A 20,545-nucleotide genomic window follows, 5' to 3' on the forward strand; every position below is an offset into this window, starting at 1 on the left:
TGGATTGAGACTTCTACATCATGAAACAAAGCAGACCAGCTGAGCAGTCAGAAGACTACTCAGCGTAAAGCTAGTAATTTAGCAACCAAGTCATAAGGCTAGATGTATATTCTACACATTATTCTTTAACTAGCCTGATACTAACATATCATGTAAGACCGACTCTCCTCTTTCCTATTTTTAGGTACCGGTAAACCATGTTGCATTCACTCAACACTTGTCACTATCTTCTAATTCTTCAGCGGCTAATGTTAACTCATTCTTCTTCAAATTTTCGATAAATGGTTCCAATTTGTGTTTATTTAGGATACCCCTTTGTTCAAGATCCAATATCACAGTCCACTGATTGCTGCATTGTTTCTTAGAAACCCTCTCTAGGTGGATCAGCGTTGTTACATTGTCTTCTGAAAGTGCGTTACCGAATTTAATCAGTTTTTGTCGATACGATGAGAACGATTTTACCTGATGGTCGGCTTTTTCGTAAGTGTCCTTCAGCAGTTTGTTAACCTCAAGAACACCCTGTTTACCAGTGACATTGATTACGTCGATGAGAACGTCAAAGTTGGTAGCAGTAAGATAACCGGCGGATTCCATTAACTCAAACACTTCCATTGTGCTTTTAGCCTTCTGTAGATCATTGAAAGGTCTTATCAGGTCTTTGCACAACATCTTCAGCTTATCAAGTGAACCGTATTCATCATACCAGCGTGACGTTTTTACCAACATTTGCTGAAATTCTGTTTCGAATGATCCTGTATTATATAAACACATATATTTATTAAGTTGTTTATAGGCCGAATTCACTTTTGATATTGACGATGGCTAATTTTTATTATTAAAAAAGTCATTGTAAATTACCTGGGTTTTGACTCGACTGTGTAAATGGTTCTGCGTCGGGCCGTTCTGTACCTAAAAAAATATTGTTCCATTCAAAATAAGCATTAATATTACATAAGGTAGACGTACAGTAAAATTCGTTACATAAAAAGCCGAATAATTGTACATTTTTGTTGATAATCACCTGTTAAAAACAGTTTTCTGAAGCCTTGTGTAACCATTGCGTTTTTTCCACATGGAACAGTCGGGTTGTCTAAACATCGTTGTAGATCATGGAAATGTAGCTTGGAAGATTCACACGCTATGCAGAGCACGGACAGTTTGTAGCCGACTGTACACTTGGATTCCAAATGCTTCTGTAGAAAGTCTAAAACCTACGTGATAATATAAATGTTTATTTGTATTACCGATGTTGTATATCATTTAGAATTTCTATTTCTCATAGTGCGAAATATGACAAATTATTTCAATTTCAATCTTAATTAGGTCAACATCATGTACATCAATCATACATTGAACGATGTAGGTTTGGCCTGCCTTACCTCTTTGCAAAAAGATGGTTGCGGGCTATCTATCAGTCTGGTAGTACCTCTCTCATCTTTGCTAATTTCAACTCTGCGTGTTATTTGAAACTATTGAAAAACACAATAGTCAATTGAGAATTGAGAAGTCATTCATTGCTATTAGCTTACAGTTGATGTTTTCTCATCAATTATTGTTGTTACTTATTGACACTTCGTCACACATTACAATTTGCTTTATTTAAAAATTGGAAAGGTATGTTCGTAGAAAAAAATTAAACATAAATGGTTTGTTTTAAATAAATAAATTATGACAATTTCTATATTATAAATGTGATTTACTAACAGAAACAAATGGTCGGAATAGATAAATAATACTGGACTCCAGTATTGTCGTATGTAGGCCTACTATTGTAACAGTAACAAGGCAATATGTTAAACTGCGGCACATTTGAGGATTACAAAAAACTGTGTATATTGTTGTTAACAATTGACACTGTCACTTGATTGCTAACATGTTTGCCAATAGGATCAAATAGGTTCAAATTCTGACTGCTAAACCTGCGCAATTGTAACATCTTACACGATTTACATGCATGTTTGTATTTGCCATCATTTGTGGAAATAATTATTATGCACATTTTGCCAATTCAAGATTGATTGTAACATCTTAAAAACTAGTGATTAAATCCATTATTAAAACGAGGAATATCAGGATATATGATACCAGGGAAGTCTGACATTACTACTCACTATTTCCATATAATATAAAAATGATTATACTAAAATTAAATACGCACCTTCAATGCGTTAACTTGTCGTTTTCTTTGCTTGCTATCCTCTTTATGTTCAACGGCACCAAAACTGACAACGTGATTATCAAATCCAAAATCACTACGATTTTGGTATAATTGAAAATCATCACTTCTCCTCCCTTTAATCTTCGAGAGGTGTAAGAACTCAACAATCAACATGTGGTAGACGGCGTCAGGAAGAAAGTCCATAGGTTTGGGGGTAGTCAAATAGATCGACACCGTGTTACTGGAATCTTCCCTTACTTCCAATGCATCGTCTCTAATTTGTATCCGAGAAGGAACCAGGAACACTCGGTCACTGTCATTTTCTCGTTCCTCATCCTATAAAAGAGATTTTGTTCTCTACTTATTATTGAATCATCGTCGAGGTCAATTGTAATATAATTCATGTGACTAAATGTTGTAGAAATTGTAAAATGTCAGTAAGAATTAGAAGCGCCCATATTGAAAGCAATTTATTTATAACCCTCAGTGTAAATTCATAAAATAGTTAAGAAGCAACAAAAGCTCACCGTCACAGTTTGCGTTTCGAATACAAGTTGAAACATCTTCAATATATCTAAGAAGATATCCAAGTAGCTTTCATCTAATTTAATCAGTTTCCACCATAAATGACGTACTAATTCCTCTTCCAGAATTCCCTCGACACTAAATCTTTTCCATAACCTAGACAACTATAAAAAAAACAACATACTACAAAAATTAATAGATAACTATGAATCATAAAAACACATGTATCAATTGCCTGTAATAGACATACAGTACATACTAGCATTAGTTCATTTTATTTTGATCACAGCTACTATTTTTTGGATTCGTGTTTATGCCAAACAATCACTTTATTTATAACACACTTTTTCAGAAGCAGTACTTAGGCAGTAACAGAGATGTTAAAACAATAAAATGCTTTTTAATGTTCGAATTGTGATAATTCCATTATTTTATGTATCACATCTCATTCTAATCAAGCTGGGCAAGATAGCAACTTACCTTTCCGTCGATGCTGTTTGGTATTTTGTCAGTGAAGATTTCTGTCACCATTTCAACCATCGTTTGTAAATTTATTAGCACTACATGCTTTAATTTCTCTTCATTCTTAGAGTACAGGATATTACCTGTGTCATTCAGGTAGTCCAGAACCATAGTTAGTTCTGTATCAGCAATTTCACATTCATTTGCGATTTTGGTTATCTAGAAGAAGGTTGTAATAGAACACTTTCAATAAATGAGTTTTGATAAATAAACTACATATTGATTTTCGAACGCGCAATCAACTTAACATCCTATACGTCTCGTGTTGCGCGTTCAACACTGGAACACAGGAATGAACCACATATAAAAATTGCATTCGCATTTTAGAAGTGAAGGAGACAATCTGTCACACTTCCGGGTCATAAATACAAACAATTTAAATCTCTTTCCAGATATTAAATTACTAAAATTTTAAAAACATAACTTGATTGAAAGAAAACATTGCGACGATTATTTAACTTTAAGTTACAATTTACCTCATTTAAGGACAACAACAGCTTTGTTTTACCAAGTTCTTGAATCTTGGTCTGGAAATCAACCCATTTGATTGGAATCTTTCTTTTCATCTCATTCATGAAAACTCCAATTCTTTTTTTGAGTTTCTCAATTCCTCTACGAGATTTGCTATCTACCATGTATATCTCAGGATCTACGTGTTTTTTGTATGGTGTGTCTTTGATAGCTTCAAGTATTTCTTGACCCATAGCCTCAATCTGTAATATCAAACATAATTAAACATGTATTCACATAACCAGTACAATATACTGTATATATAAATTATACTATAAGTCTAATATAGTCGATGAGAGAATACAGTTTCTTCATATTGATGGCACCATTATTAAATGTATTACTGATAGAAATATTATGTTGTGAATTAAAATTCATTACAGCGTTGATTCTAACAATATGTTGCATCTATTGGTGTAAAATGTATTTCTAATCTTAAAATGTATTTCAAACAGCATTATCTTTTGGTGATCTTTTAATAGTATTCTTATTATTTTCATTCATCTCTCTTTTAGGGTAGAGAAAGTGAAGGTAAAAAAGCTAATCCTCTCAAATCTAAATATACATAACTTATCTTTAAAATAAATGTTATCAAGCTTACCTTGGCAATTTTCTCAGCTTCGTTTCTTCCTTTAACTTTGTCTTTGTGAGTAGCGACTAGTATAATGGGCGGTAAAACTACACCGTTTAAGCTTCTCTCTATGCTAGGCCTATACCGCACCACGGCGTATTCATAAATGGACCTTATCCAGAAAACAGTCATTCCCAAATTCGTCATTCCCCAAAATCCCTGAAAACAATAAATAACTGTACAATAACTATAATTTACAGGCACAATACATTCTAAACAGCCAGTCATATATTACCGCAAATTAAATTACCTTTGAAACGGTAAGAAGAGGAAACTTCGGATTGACTGCTGGGGCACAATGGCTTGGAGTAACAACTTTCCCTTATAATTCAAAAGAAGACAAATCATAATATATAAATTTACACAATCTTTTGGAGCTTTCTTCTTGTTGGTACTTTGATTTACATCCCTTATTTTTACCATCTCATGGAGTCCATCTACTGCACTGAACACTACAATGTACGTAACGCCTCCTGTCAGGAACAACTAAACGGAATAAAGTGTACTTTAATAAAGTAATTGAACGGCAAACCACACAAATAACACTGATACCTCCCGCTTCTACCTTCGACCTAAACTTGTTATCTATATGCCTAAAAGATAAGTCATGCAAAAGATTAAATATTGTTAAAACTTTGACCATGTATTGTATGCTACTCACTCGGTGTGTTATATAATATGTCATCTGCCCTGCATAATCCCAAATGCTGCTAATATTCTGAGGTTTAGTAGTTCGGCTCGATGTCTGCTGCTTGTCTCCTGATGCCCAAAATTTAAATTTATCCAGCACACCAACATTCTGTGTTCTACCGGTATGTGCCGTAGTGTCAAGTTTATCGCTGATTTTAGTAACAAGTAATTTGTGAATTGGTTCAGGAAACTTCTTTGCCAGTGTATTTCCTCTGTCATCTAAGGCAAATACAACATTATTTGTTTATTTCTATTTCATCATTAAAAATACAAACGATACTGATGATAATTCTGATCGTAATAAAAATACAAAACGGACAATAATAGTTATACCCTTTTCCTCTAGATTAATTCCTCCTCTTCTTTTAAAACATCCTACGAATAATCAGAAAGATAAGTTAAAATTTCGTGTAATTCTTTAACAAATAATACTCTAATAATTTGTAATAGAAGAAAAAAAGTACCATAACTTCAACCGGTTTCTCTATCTGATCAATTACACTGGTTGATGTCGAAGGTGTGCTAGTTTGTCTCTGTAGTAATTGCTTTGCCACATAGTCTGTCACTGCTTCTTCTCGTATCTTATTTGATAATTGAATTACTATAAAAGACATAATAACGTTACATTAACGTAATATCAAGGAGTAACCTTCTTTCAACAATCAGGTTTATAATACCAATCTACGGTTAGCCAATTAAATCCCTTGTTTTACTCAAACTTTTCCGCTTCATTGATGTTTGGTACATTTTAGATGGTATTTTACCATTATCATTACATTATTCCAGGTGGTAATCGGTATATATTTGTTTGTGTACCATTAATTCCTCACACTGAAGGAGATATGACTACCGAAATATGTATGTGTTTTGTATGTATACAGTATATGTTAAAGCTACCAATACATTCTGATAATGGTCTTCCATCGATGCAATGTCATGCTATATAGTAGTAATGAATAATTTTGGACAAATCTGTTTCATTAGTTCTAGTTCGCAATAAAGAACTAATTTTGAAAATAATCAACCAAGAAGCTTTTGTTTTACAATAACACTATACTTTTTCAATACCGTCAATATTGTGTTCCTGCCACTTTTGGTAATCGTCTCCTGACGCTTCAACCAGTGTGTTTGCGACAACTATTCCGTCGGTAGACTGTTCCTTGGGATCGAATCTAAACGATAATAAACATTACTAAACAGTCATAATATAATGTTTACGTAATTATTATTGAAATTAACTGTGTCAAGCATGTTGACTGTGTGCTTTACTATGGCAAGGCCAATTTACACAGACGAGAGGTAAACGGTAAGTGGAACCGCGTAGGTTGTCCCATTTACACAGCGCGCGGAATTCGTGAGTGGTGTGGTGGAAAGTAGGTGCTTGTACTTGTAGGCCTCGAGGCTACTGCATGTTGCTAACACGGCCCGGACTAGACTAATATGACTCAGTATGCCTAGAGCAGTAGCCTACCACACACAGACCTATATTTTAGATGGACTCGTTGCCTAATAGGCCTAATGTCTTATTTTTATGCAAACAATCATTCACGTCGTATTTGTTTGTATGAATAATAAGAAGCTCCAATACTAGGCTAAGCCTGCTACGGCACTGGTAGCCTATTTATTGTCTTCTTGGACTCGACGGACTAACACAAAAAAGTTATTGATAGATGACGTCACATCAATCATGTCGTTGATTGGCCAGAATCCAAAATTACCGCGAGTGATCTTGACAAAGTAGAATCCTGTTAAACAGTTTAGAGACATTTTTGGTACATGTCTATACTATGAAACATGAACTCCTTGAAACTCAAGTATAGGCTTTCAATTGTCTTACACTTAATTCACTAAAATTACTAACTTGTTCTTATGTTAGATCTTGGATTAAAATTCGCTATAAAATCTGTACTATTAACGATTGAAAGAACGATTCTATACGCAATAAATTCTGAATTATTAACATATTTTACCTATTCAGTAGAATAATCTATACATATCATAAACAAACATACCTTTTTCCAAGAATAGCTTTCACGCAACTTGTTTTGCCAGCTCCTTCTTTCCCAAGGAACATACTTCTTGTATTGACTATTGTAACTGTACCATTTTCTAGAGCCTCTTTGAAAACTGCAGTTGCTTCCTTACCTCTTGCTATTATTTCAGCTGGAATTGAAAACTCTAAGACACAAATATGGATAATAAATTGTTGGTGCCATGCATTTATATTATCAAAGTGAAATAACAAACTGTTATATTAAATGAATTGTTCAGATTGTAAGTATTTGGACCAGTGGTATGATTACCATGTAAGACGCAATTTTATAGTAAATTTTCAATTTATTAGGATGCGTTTTTTAATCATGTTAAAGCTAAACAGAAAAATAGTAATCACTAATAAATAAATGCCACATTCAAGCACGTCGTTATACTATTCATATTAGTTTAGTAAACTGTTTCCAGCAAAATGTCACAATACTACATTGATAAACCAGCTTATCTTTACGTGTTTCCTGATTCAGTGAACCTTTATAGTCACATGGTCATTAATAAGTTCCACTTTTGTCTGTTCAGAAGCTTAATCGAATTTCTGTTTATTTTTATCCATCAACAGGATTTGAATTATTACCATCGGTTTCATAGATAATAACAAACCTATCATGGACAGTTACGATTGTTACGTTTCATTGAATCTCATTTATTCACACACCTAATTTATATTTTCCAACAATAAATTAACAATACATAACAATGTCAGGTGTGAAAAATCTACTTGCCTTCTATCAGTTGTATGAGCTCTCGTTTTTTTTCCTTTTTAGTTTTTTTATCATACTTTGAACACTCATTTTCATTATACAGATCAATCGGTGTTTTGCTATCCTAAACAAATAATAAATGCAAACATTTTACAAAACTATTTCGTAATCAATTAAAGTAATCAATCAAGTAAAATAAATTATTCGTTATAGGGCTAGCCTACTTATAATAGTTAAAACACCAAATAGTGTTAATTAATAGCATACAGTAATACTTATAAATATAAGACCGATTCAATTTAATGAATACATGGTCGAAGAATACACAGTTTGGTTTCTGCAAATTATGTAAGCCTAACAATCATAACGTAGAAAATACAGACCACTTTTTATATTAATGTGCAAAACGTGCTACTATGACAGACTTACATTTTAATTCACGTATATGATCTTGTATATTTTGGGTATGATCATTTTTGGACATTTTTTCTAATGGTAATATTGAAAAGCAACATTATGTACTACTTGATGACCTTTTTATATTATTTCCTTGTAAACAATACTTAACTACTGCATAGAGGTATAGAAATACTATACTAAGAGTGACCGCCCATCACGTAAATTAATAACTTTAAGTATTATTTATTTATTTTATCTACATTATTAATAAATACTTTTTCTAATAGTTTCAATATTTGATAGTTTTGAAAAATTATCTACATTGATTTAAGTATTTTTTGGCTGCAATACTATTTTTATTTATTTAAATTTACCTACTGATCGTTTTTATTAATTGTTTAATTGTTATGTAATTTATTTTTGTAACTGCATTGTTAATGTTAGAACGCACCGTTTCATAAGCGTGTGCCTCTGATCCAAAAGCGTTGTTCGAATAAAGTTTGAGTTTGACTGAACCCATTAATTTTTAATAATCGGATGTTAATGCTTACGGAGAAACAGGCTATATTACATCACTGTGTGATTTTATTTGAAATGTTTCTATCTGTAATTATCACGGTAATGACTCACACGCTCACCATACTGTACCTTCTGTACCCAAATTGCGGTCTAACTACTGTTTTATCACAACATTTAATAGTTAGGGAATATCTTGATTTTTCTGTGAAAAAATTATTAACAAAGGTTTTTTTGCAGATTCATACTCTATCACATACCAATATACACCAAAAAATTCCTCCAGACATCAGGGGATGGGGAAAGTGGTTAAATTTGACCTTTGACCTTACAAGGCATATGACACTGTATCTCGGTAACCATTGGTCCGAGAGATTTAGTTTTTGCACCAAAATGTTCCTTATATACATATTTATATTTACTATAATGAAGTATTTTTTCAAAAATTCATTAGAAATGGTGGAAAATAACCTTTGACCTTTTAAGGCATATAACACATGTATCTCGGCGATCCTTGGTCCTAGAGACTTACTTTTGGCATCAAAATGTTTCTTATATGCATATTTATATTACTTGTAATAAAGTATTTTATAAAAAATGAATTAGAAATGGTGGAAAATCATGACCTTAGATGGTCATGAAGCTGTATTCTGAAGACCATTGGTCGTAGAGACTTAATGTTTCTTATGGGCATATTCATATATATTAATAAAGTAGGCCTATTCTACCAAAAATTGTTTATTATGGTATTTTCCTCAAAAAAAGCTTTATTTAATGCTGAAAAACATTTAGCCAGATTACATATTTGAATTCTCCTATCATAATAAATTCAAATTCAAAATAAACATTTATTTCCTTCAATTGCAGAATAGAAACATAATAAAGAACAACAATGAAACGTAATAATAAGGTTTAAAAAAATAAAATGTAACATACAAATCATAACTTTCATCAGAGAATCAATAAAAGAATGTCAAAATTTCAATTCTGTGTAATAAATAATAGAAATTAAAAGAAGGTGGCAAAGTCCAAAAGGCAAGTCTGAGTGGGAGGAGCCATATATTAACTAAGGTTCGAAACAAAACGCGATTACACACACAAAACAAACACACACCCATAACGTATCCCTATCCGAAAAAGTTAATTATGTCTTCTGACCTCACATATTTTGTTATTTTATAATAAAGTACCCTTATCCCAAAAGTTAATTTTGTCTCCTCCTAATCTCACATGCTATATTCATGGGCCATACCGGCTCTGTAATGGACATGGGTCAAACATTTCCCATATAGTCTGTCTCATAACAGGATAAACTAAAAAAAAAAAACCTACCCCATATGGATTTGCCCGAATGAACCCTCTAAGGACCCTTTTGGGATCTCTATGTGGTGCGCTACATAAGGCCTTGTATTATTAGTAATTAATATAGGGTAAATAGTTCATAGATTGGACCATATATAATAAAACTAAATATGCACCCTTGATCTTGATTATGGATTTGCCCAAATAAACCCAAGGGCCGATCTTCCATGGACCCTTCTGGATTCTCTATGTTGGGCTACAAGAGGCCCTATATTGGAAATACTGTATGTGGGATGAAAATGTGGTTTCATATAGATATGTCCATGGAATAAATCTGCCTGTGCACCCTTGATACTTAAAGGAACATTTATGGATTTACCCAAATTAACCCAAGGGCAGGTCCTTCATGGATACCTTCTGGGTTCACTATGTGGCTGGGGCTACATAAAGCCCCATATTGGAAATATAATGGATGACAATGTGGGTTCATGGAATAAAGCTGCCTGTGCACTCTCGATCCTTAAGAATCCATATATATAAATTGTGCAATCTAATCATTAAGTCTACTGTTTATTGTGTCAAAAAGTGTTTACTCGTAAAAACATTAATTTACTAAAAAACTTGATTTTAATTTGAGTAAAAACTAATCCTTAATTTAATAATATAATTATATTTGATTATTACATTATTTTTTGTTGAACACGATGCTCCATACGTCATCAGGCAGATGGCAGTATCATGATGTTGCTTGTAAGTTAACTGCGATGAATTGAGACAATCATGCAATGGTGTATACTTGAATATCTGTAATAAAATAGCAAAATAGTAAGTAAATCAATGTCAATAACGTGTTCTATAACTATTCGCAAGAAAACATACCCCTATAATTTTAATCTTTTCGGTACAAAGTCTCTATAGTAGGTACGGGCAGAGATTAATCAGATACATCGGTGTTGTACAGTCGATTGTGGAACTCTTAAAACTCTTATAACGGTTGAGAGTAGATGGAAGAGTGGAAGGCGTACATGAAAACGATTGAATTTTTAATTAATCCAGTTTTAATCGCTTAAATGTCCATTTACACTAGGACGATAACGATCGACGATAAAAAGATAAACATAAAACAAAAGAAATTAGATTTTTCATTCTGTATATAAAATAACCATTTATGCTGTCTTTGATGAAAATGATATTTATCATGTCCAATCAAATGACGTCTTAATTAGTAAAAGCAATAATATCGTACCGATACAACGATGTTATTGTTCTTATTGATCATGACGTCATTTGATCAATCATAAATGGTTATTTTATAGTTCTAGAATGAAAACTTAGTTTCCTTTGTTTTATGTAAGGAAAGGGTTATGTTCATTTTTTATCGTCGATTGTTATCGTCCTAGTGTGTAAGCAGTCTTTAAACTACATACAATAATAGGAAATCTGATTTACATTATTATGTTAGTTTGCTTATAGAAGTGCATTTACATAGAACATATGTTTGTGACCATGACATTAACACATTATCTTATCTTATATAACCATATAGCATTTAACGTCGATCGTCTACCTTTTAAATCTATTTTAAAGCAAATTGTTTTATTAATGTGTACTCTACTCACCGTGTCTACTGTATTCACGTGTTGTCTGTTTCGTTCGAAGACAAGTTTCAATGCGATCGAGTACCCTCTGTATGATAAGCTATGAACAATAGTAGGAAACGTAGAAAAAAACTGTGAACACAAAATTACATAAAACAATCGTCACATATAAAATAACATAACGTATAACGATACTCAACATATTTGTTTTAATTAACTGTCTTCAGGTCTGTGCACTGTAGATAGGAAGGACAGAATTCTTACTGTTTCTGAAGTTCAACCTACACTGGGAAAGAGTATGTTACTTCTTTTCCATTAATAAAAGACCCAACAACCGTGGGAACTAAACATATATGATTTGCAAGATTAAGGAGGATGTCCAAGATCAAGGTAAATCAATGTATACGCAATAGTTGTGTACTTTTCTATATGATTGTCCTTACATAAGTTGACGAGTTGGTGTATTCCAGGCAAACATCTGATGCTTGAGCAATCAGCTGAATTACTACGTTTTCTGGAATATCATACCGCCACACACCTTTCGTTAATAACGTTTGACCATACTAACAAGAAAAAACATACATAGTATTACATTAAAGTGACTCAATGCGTATATGGATTATGTACAGGTTTTAATTTGTTTTGAAGAGAGACATTAAAAATAAATAATTATGCATAAAATATATACTATCATCATCATTATTGAATTATGAATATCCTTTGAATTATAATTTTCTTTTTCCTTATTCTTAAATATTTTATTCAGAAAAAAGCGTACTGTTGTGAATAAAAATTGTTTTATATTTAATATTATGATATTGTAAGCCTATGTTGATGTTGATAATACATATGCCTACCTATCTATTGTGTAAATCATTATTATTGTATGGAAAATAACAGTTAATTATATCTCAACTGAGGATTATAGTATGTATTACTATTTCAGTACAGCTATTAATTACTGCTTCGTTCCCACGCGTAACCTAGCCTACGCGTGGGGCATTGTTTTATGATCGCCAAACCCACGAAGTATTGTCTTTTGATCGCGATCCCACGCGCTTCCACGAAGTATTTTTTTTTTTATCGCGTTGCCACGCGTTCCTACGCGTTCCCATGCGATACGACGGGAAGGTATTGTTTTTGGATCGCGATAATACGATCGGCTTTGTTTTGCTATGCCTACGATGGAAGGTCTTGAATATACACCATTGTTACCAGCTATCAAAAGAGAACAATGCCAATATAATAACCCACCTTGGATCGACGAATTCTACCCCTACAGCTACGCCCGAGTAGGCCTGCCTTCCCTAGCTACTACAGGCCTTGTTGGCTAGGCCCAGAGCCTAGCGATTGTTGATATTTAAATATTGATAAAAATGCTTCGTTTCATTTCGTCGTACGAGAGTTTGTCTAGAAAAATTGATTTAAAACAATATATCCCAAAATAATACTACGATTGCGTAAAAAGTAATTATAAATATGACCCTATACGAAGGAATCAGTCAACACCGCTAAAATAATAATAATATATTCTTTGAATAAAATCTAATTAAAGAGTGCACCAACTGGTAGCGAAAAAAAAAACACGCGAAACATCGGTGGTCGAGCGAACAACGCAAATCAAACGGTTCTAGGACACCTACCCCCCTAGACAGTTACCCCCCGGATGTTTACCACCCGGACAACTACCCCCTTAGGACAACTACCCCCCGGACAACTACTCCCCGGACAACTACCCCCTTAGGACAACTACCCCCTTAGGATAACAACCCCCCGGACAACTACCCCCCGGACAACTACCCCCTTAGGACAACTACCCCCTTAGGATAACTACCCCCCGGTCAACAACCTATTATACACTGTTGCAGAGTCAGGTTGTTCCTAGGGGGTTATTGTCCGGGGGTAATTGTCCGGGGGGTAGTTGTCCAGGGGGTAGTTGTCCTAAGGGGGTTGTTGTCCGGGGGGGTATTTGTCCGGGGGGTAGTTGTCCTAAAGGGGTAGTTGTCCTAAGGGGGTAGTTGTCCAGGTGGTGGTTGTCCGGGGGGTAGTTTTCCGGGGGGTAAATGTCCAGGGGGTGAATATCCGGATACGCAAATCAAACATGTTGAAACAAAGTTGGCCGTGGCCCACTTCACTGAGGTTCACCGGCCGCATGAGTGCCGTTAGGCCTAGTAGTGGGAACATTCCTATTTTGTTAATAATAATGTCGTCGAATTTAAAACATAGCGATACGATGTTTAATTTGATTAATTCACAATGTGGCCGTATACTATATTTTTATTGCATTTAAGGCAACATTCTGACGTATTTTATAGGTTTCATTTACGGTAGGCCTAATATAATAGGCCTAGTACTAGTAGTTATACTGCATGGCATGCTAGATTGGTACTCTGTACGAACTCAATAGCATAGGGTGTGTGGTACTAACTTCGTTTTTTAAAACTATAATCTCTAGACTCTGGGCCTAGCTAGCAATACAAATATCGGGCGTAACTGCTGTATTTTCAATCACTGTTGCCCTTTTGATTCATTGATAACAATGTTGTTTACTTTGTAACAACACATAACAATAGACGCGTGGGGCAAAACAATGCCTCTCGTAGGATCGCGATTAAAAACAATTATAAATCGTGGCCACGAAGTAGGCACGAAGCTGGAACGTACTTGGGTTACGTTGCAGTAATTTTTAGCTGTACTGATACATCAATATAAATTAAATTTAGAGTTTAATTTTAATTCACGTAATTTAGACAAAAAGTGTCATTATTTAACGATCTACATGTACAGTCAGCATCATGAGACAAGCCTACCATACGATTTATATACAAAACATTCGTGAAGGTTAAATCCAAACAAGGCAATCTTGATTGCCTTGTTCCAAATAACGTACATGTTTTAATTTGTATAAATCAAAACATTTTTAGGCTAATCATTTGATATAAAATAACAACCTACCTCGTCTGACATAGTATTTACAAGTTGTGGTTCGGATGCACACAGTCGTTCAACTTCTGGCCATTTCTGTGAATCAATTATAGCTTGCCACAATTTGTTGCTGTTAAATAAAGTGTAAACAAAACATAAAGCTTGTCAGAAAAGGATGAATATATAAAGGTGATCATTAAGCACCTGTTGGTTGTATTATTATAGTTATTATCAATGAAAGGATGACATAGCTCGAGCGAGTGAGTGACCGAGCGGTTATTAAGACAGTGGGACCGTAATACGTAGCCATAACATCGGCAAGGGTTCGAGGCTCACTCGCTCCAGGGTTTGGGTGGTAGAACAAGTCTTCTCGGATAAGGACTATTCAACTATATGTCCAATGTACACATCTAGCTCATGTGCACTTAAATAACCTAGTACATCTTTCGAGACGAGTATGGGGTTACCCCGGTGTACTAGTTCACACACAGCCACTGTCACTCATCACTCATCATAAAATACACTGGGCCCTCTGGGAGTATGGAATGCCTCCTCTGCCTTCAGTTCACATTTATCATGCAGTACACACCAATCGTCATGCAGTACACACCAATCGTCATGCAGTACACACCAATCGTCATGCAGTACACACCAATCGTCATGCAGTACACACCAAACATCATTCACTACACACCAAACATCATTCAGTACACACCAATCGTCATGCAGTACACACCAATCGTCATGCAGTACACACCAATGGTCATGCAGTACACACCAATGGTCATGCAGTACACACCAATGGTCATGCAGTACACACCAATCGTCATGCAGTACACACCAATCGTCATGCAGTCAAATACTGCGTAATTTATACCGCCACCTATCGACAAATTCGAATATCACGTGACGTTTATTAGACGGCTGTAAAACTAAGGCCATCGACTCTAAGATTTCTTTTATGCTTGACATACGTCTGTACTTATTTTAACCGCTACACATCTCTGTGAATGCTCTGTTATTTATATATACAATAATTTATTATGCGAGACATAGGCGCGACTAGGAGGCCATTGCAATTATTGAATTCCATAAAAGAAGGTTAAATAGTCTTAGTTTTACAGCCTAATAAACGTCACGTGATATTCGATTTTGTCGATAGGTGACGGTATAATTTACGCAATATTTGACTGCATGAAGATTGGTGTGTACTGCATGACGATTGGTATGTACTGAATGACCATTGGTGTGTACTGCATGACCATTGGTGTGTACTGCATGATGATTGGTGTGTACTGCATGACGATTGGTGTGTACTGCATGATGTTTGGTGTGTACTGCATGACGATTGGTGTGTACTGCATGATGTTTGGTGTGTACTGCATGACTATTGGTGTGTACTGCATGACCATTGGTGTGTACTGCATGACCATTGGTGTGTACTGCATGACCATTGGTGTGTACTGCATGGCGATTGGTGTGTACTGCATGACGATTGGTGTGTACTGCATGATAAATGTGAACTGAAGGCAGAGGAGGCGTTCCATATGGGAGAACAGTCTTAGACTGAAGAGGCAACTCAATATAAAGAATAAATAAATAAAGATCATACATAATTATATGAAAGGTGATCATAATGAAAGGTGATCATAATGAAAGGTGATCATAATGAAAGGTGTTCATAATGAAAGGTGTTCATAATGAAAAGGTGTTCATAATTAAAAGTGATCATAATGAAAGGTGATCATAATGAAAGGTGGCCATAATGAAAGGTGATCAAAATGAAAGGTGATCATGAAAGGTGGCTATAGTGAAAGGTGATCATAAAGAAAGGTAACCATAATGAACTGTGATTATGATGAAAGTGGTCATAATGAAAGGTGATCATAATGAAAGGTGGTCATAATGAAAGGTGATCATAATGAAAGGTGGCCATAGTGAAAGGAGATCATAATGAAAGGTGATCATAATGAAAAGTGATTATAATGAATGATGATCAAAATGAAAGATTATGAACAACGAATCGTGTACTTACTCACTAGCAAGAATACTCTCCATTTTTGTTGTTGGTTTCATAAAATGTGTCAACAAATCTGCATTATTTTAATTTAATGTGCTTATAAAGAACCCACTCCATCGTTAGCGTTGTTGGTAAGGTCCATGGAAAATCGACATTCAGATTCTATTCTGGTAAACTATTCAACGAACAAATGAGCACGACGGAATGCAACACAATTGTTACCCTAAAAATGAGTGGTGCATAACTAATCAACTTGTTATTCTTTTCAGATATAATCTCAGGTGCTTCCTGTATAGGGAGTTAGTTATTATAATAACAATATACAATAACTTAACACTCAGTTTACTTGTAGTTGTTGAGTAAAGAATGAAAGTGCCATGTTTGTTTGAACAGAACATCATACAATGTTATGAATAGCTGGCTTATTTGAATTACAGCCATGCATTTTGCTTAAGCTGCCCCTACCAAGCATTTTGTATTTCTTGTTTGGTATGTTATTGAATACTGTAGTGTATTGATATTATGCTAGTAAATGCATGGTTATGGTTAATACAGTAGGTTTAACTTTTATTTAGTATATTTCTCATTTGTCAACAATGGGCCTAGGTCTAAAAATTCATTGGTATTTTGTCTTTAAATTGTATAGTATTATAGAATTTCCCTGTGATATTCCAAACAATCTTTAATTTATCAAACAAGAATAAATAGAATTTATAAAATAAATAGTTAACTGAGAATATATATGACAAAATAATGTTAATACTATAAATACAGTATAATAAGTTAGTGGTATTTGTCAACTGCGTACAAAAAGACCAGTGAACCGTGACACATTCCAACACGCACCTTGATTCAGATTGAATTGCTGGATAAAATTATTACTGTAGGCCTACTTGTATACATAGGCATTTTTAATACGCTCTTCAAACCGATTTTACCTAGGTTAACTGGTAGCAGGGAAACACTTAGTAGTTCTCACAGTCATAGGCCTACAGTTTAAGGTAAATTCAAGGTAAATATTAATATACAACAGCCAACCCTAATCAAAATGATGACTTCATTCAGTATTATGTTTTAAAGAGAACTCTGAAATTAACCATAAAAATATGTATAAATAACACGACTTATTATTGATAATAAAAAACATTCAGAATTAAATAAATTGTTTGTGAAGTTGAGAATGTTGGGGGCCTTCTAAAAAGTTCATTCATAACAAAATAAATTTTGTATGAAGTTCATGAAGTCATCCGTGATACCTATCCGTAGGAATTACCGACGAGGAAAGGTTTAACAAACAATGACAAGTGTTCTTGTTTGTTTTAAAGGTTCTAGACCTACTATGTATGTTGGGGGCCTCTAACAAAAAAAAGTAACACCCAAGTCATCTGGAAACGTTTATAATGCAACCAGGGAAGAGTGAAATTATAAGTGAATCATTGATAATACGAAACACTGGATGAAGGTGGAAGAATTATGTTTATACCTGAAGAACTTATATTATTATATTATTATTATTATTATAATATTATGTCTTCACGGCAACCTTGAGATCCAAAACAAAAATTGTAAAGATAATTAACAATTTCATTGAAAGTTTTGTAGAATGTCATCATCCATGCCAACTATTTTAATGTTACAGAAGTTTCTGTAAAACATTGTCCATGGAGCGATGATGGCAAACAGTAAGCTTCATAAAATTAGCTATATTTCTTGATTTTCTTTACAATTCAGCAACTATCGTTTTTTTATTTCATCTGAATTTTTTTGTTTTCAAAATCAATCATGGTGGATTATACCCAGCCCACTCACAAAACAAAATAAAATATCACATCTTGTGTTTACTAGGGAAAAAATCTCTATGGACACATTCCCAATTACTTCGCAACCCAATTCTTTGGAGTGGCTTCTACTTGATAATGTAGCCTCCCCTATATACCACTTTAGTTGAAACGTTTTAGGATGTACGCAACTGAAACAGAGATCAAAACTGGCTGAAGTGTTTTGTTTTTCACTTTTAATTATTTATATTTACCCATATTTACATATTATTGTATCATTCAAAAACAATAAACTTTAATTTCAATGTAATAAATATAATCAGTATCTGATAATTAAAAAAGAATGGAGGAATTACCTTATAGAAAATAGCATTTAAATCAAAACAATCATTGTTATACCTTAATTGTAACGGTTGTTGTTATTATTGTATATACTCTAGATTAGGTTTAAGTCGGCTATCATTATTTTCCAAAAGTATATAGATGTGATATAGTATCGCATTATGAGAGCGTTTTTAAATGAAATATCGTCAAATTGTAGGCCTATAATTAGTACAATTGTTATAAATGAACATGGTAAAATAACTAAATAAAACTAAAAGTAGTCAAGGTGTATAACAGTCACTTTAACGATAAAACTTAGATGCCCCATCACAAATAATGCTGAATCAAACCAATTTACGAATATCGTTTAGGAATAGATTAAATTGATATTTTTCTCATGTGATTGGCATATCTGCCTTTAAGCTATTCATTATTAAAATTGAAGTAAGTAAATACATCCATGCTACCTTATTACCGTTTACAAAAGCTACATGAAGATAGCCTATCCACTACAATGGCAATAAATCTATAAGTACTAATAGTTTGAAATATTCTAAACGTATACTCTTTGAATTTGTAACTTCTGTTATGGTTAAGTCATCTACATATTTCCACCACTTAAAATCAGGCCACATTATTAACAAAAAGGAAAAGGAATACAACCACATTTATCAATGTTGGTATTAATAATCTGATTAGTCAGCTTCTGCTACTTACTAATAACTGAAACTATAGATAGAGAACACTAATATCGATCAATTGGTAAATCGATCAATCGATCAAAATAAAAAAGTATGCTAAACAAGGTCAAATGTCGGTGACATATATGATGGTACATGATTATGGTCGTACGACAGTTAAATGTGGCCTCTATATCAAATAAAAGACAATCAATAGTTTATTATAACAAGATTAACATACAGTAGTATGTATATTGTCAGAATGGGAAGAGAGCTTTTGGTGGAGAGAATAAAGAAGCCTCGTCTTCAAATCTTTACTTTTCCAGAAACTTACAGAACGGCCACTGATAGACCGTTATGGAGACAATTTGTTCATAGAGGAAATTTGATAAATACATAAATGTATATAAAGTGTATAAAGTACATTTGGTGCATTTCAATTTAATCTACAATACTTTTATTATTTTCAAATAAACCAGATTTTTGAATTGATGCTAATGTACACAGTGGCGCGAAATAATCCGTAGTTTACAATAGTCTACGTGTTGATTATGCAATGTATTTAGGCGATTTTGTCTGTCCAAACAACATCCAAAGCACATATTTTGTCAACACTGAGTAGCTTCTTCTAATATTTTAGCCGCTGAACGGCCACTGATAGACCGTAGAACAGTTCTCTTTCTTAACCTTTTTATTACTTGTCCATATTTTGTTTAGTTTTCTGAAGGCTGCTGCAGAAAGCTGTTTATCCTCTTTGTTCCCAATCAATGAGCCAACTGTCTTTACCTGCCGTCATTCTCGTTCGGACTCTGCTGTCTGTCTCCTGATACAGGTGAAGTCGGTTTTATCTTTGTTGACAACAAGATTGCATTTAGCGAGAAGCCGTTCGATGTCATCGATGCTGCGCTAGTTGATGTCGAGAGATGAAATCAATGTCATCAGGATATACTGAGTTGATAGTTGCTGGCATGTTCGAGGTAGGTGACAAATAACAATGGGCTTAAGCTGTCTCTCGGGGGTGTACCAATATTCCTTGTGAAATCTGCCTTTGATTATTGGATTGAGACTTCTACATCATGAAACAAAGCAGCCCAGTGGAGCAGTCAGAAGACTACTCAGCGTAAAGCCAGTAAGTCAGCAACCAAGTCATAAGGCTCGATGTATATTCTACACATTATTCTTTAACTAGCCTGATACTAACATATCTGGTAATA

The 20,545-nt window shown here is 34.0% G+C and overlaps 1 protein-coding gene across 1 annotated transcript; it reads right to left on the minus strand.

The window, feature by feature from the left end:
- Positions 1 to 210: 210 nt before the first annotated feature.
- On the minus strand, positions 211 to 20,227 carry LOC144854566 (uncharacterized). The gene is made up of 17 exons (XM_078712509.1): positions 20,118 to 20,227; positions 14,560 to 14,659; positions 12,048 to 12,167; positions 7,811 to 7,913; positions 7,049 to 7,214; positions 6,105 to 6,208; positions 5,501 to 5,637; positions 4,710 to 4,832; positions 4,317 to 4,505; positions 3,682 to 3,918; positions 3,164 to 3,364; positions 2,686 to 2,847; positions 2,159 to 2,494; positions 1,380 to 1,469; positions 1,022 to 1,211; positions 859 to 909; positions 211 to 752 (listed from the first exon to the last, which is right to left on the minus strand). The coding sequence occupies exons 1-17, from the start codon at positions 20,225 to 20,227 to the stop codon at positions 211 to 213; spliced, it is 2,961 nt and encodes a 986-aa protein (XP_078568635.1).
- Positions 20,228 to 20,545: the final 318 nt, after the last annotated feature.

Source organism: Antedon bifida, chromosome 10 (assembly GCF_963402885.1).
Source record: "Antedon bifida chromosome 10, ecAntBifi1.1, whole genome shotgun sequence".
Lineage (NCBI taxonomy): Eukaryota > Metazoa > Echinodermata > Crinoidea > Comatulida > Antedonidae > Antedon > Antedon bifida.